Genomic DNA, 501 nt, shown 5'->3' on the forward strand with positions numbered 1-501 from the left:
CCCCCGGACGGAGGGAGGGAGGTCCCCTTCTCTCAACCCCCGGCCCCCAATCGCCTCCCAGAGCCGGCGGGGACCCAGGTGTCCCGGCCCTGCGCCCTCACCCCCTCTGCGGGTGGCTTGGCCAGGATAATGGGTGTCTTCTGCATCACGGTGCCTGGCGTCTCCTCCGGGGGGTCCTGTTGGCGGGGGGGGTGTCAGATTTGAGGGTCGGACCCCTCCCCCCCCATGCCTCCCTCCTCCCCTACACTTACGCGGCGCTCCCGGTCCCAGGGGGTGAAGTCCCGGTCGCGACCGGGCCCCGAGAGGCTCTGGGGACCCCCGGGCAGGCCCAGCTCCTTGTCCCGGGGCCAGCGGCGCCGGCGCTCGGGGCCGTACAGCCCGGGCTGGCTGTGCCCCGAGTCTGACATCCCTGCGGAAGAGGCCGTGGCACTGTCACGCGGGCTGTGGGGGGGGAGCGCGGGTCCGCACGCGCTGGTAGGGGCTGCGGCCCGTGACCGACTG

At 74.1% G+C, this 501-nt stretch overlaps 1 protein-coding gene across 1 annotated transcript in view; it reads right to left on the reverse strand.

Annotated features, from left to right (window-relative positions):
• SMG9 (SMG9, nonsense mediated mRNA decay factor) overlaps window positions 1-501 on the reverse strand; it is a 7,434-nt gene that overhangs the window by 5,975 nt on the left and 958 nt on the right. Inside the window, 2 exon segments of the mRNA XM_025216467.1 lie at window positions 7-176; window positions 252-409. Coding sequence (XP_025072252.1) covers window positions 7-176; window positions 252-407 — 326 coding nt within the window. The 5' untranslated portion in view covers window positions 408-409.

The sequence above is a fragment of the Alligator sinensis genome, unplaced genomic scaffold (assembly GCF_000455745.1).
Source record: "Alligator sinensis unplaced genomic scaffold, ASM45574v1 scaffold850_1, whole genome shotgun sequence".
In the NCBI taxonomy this organism is placed as follows: Eukaryota; Metazoa; Chordata; order Crocodylia; family Alligatoridae; genus Alligator; species Alligator sinensis.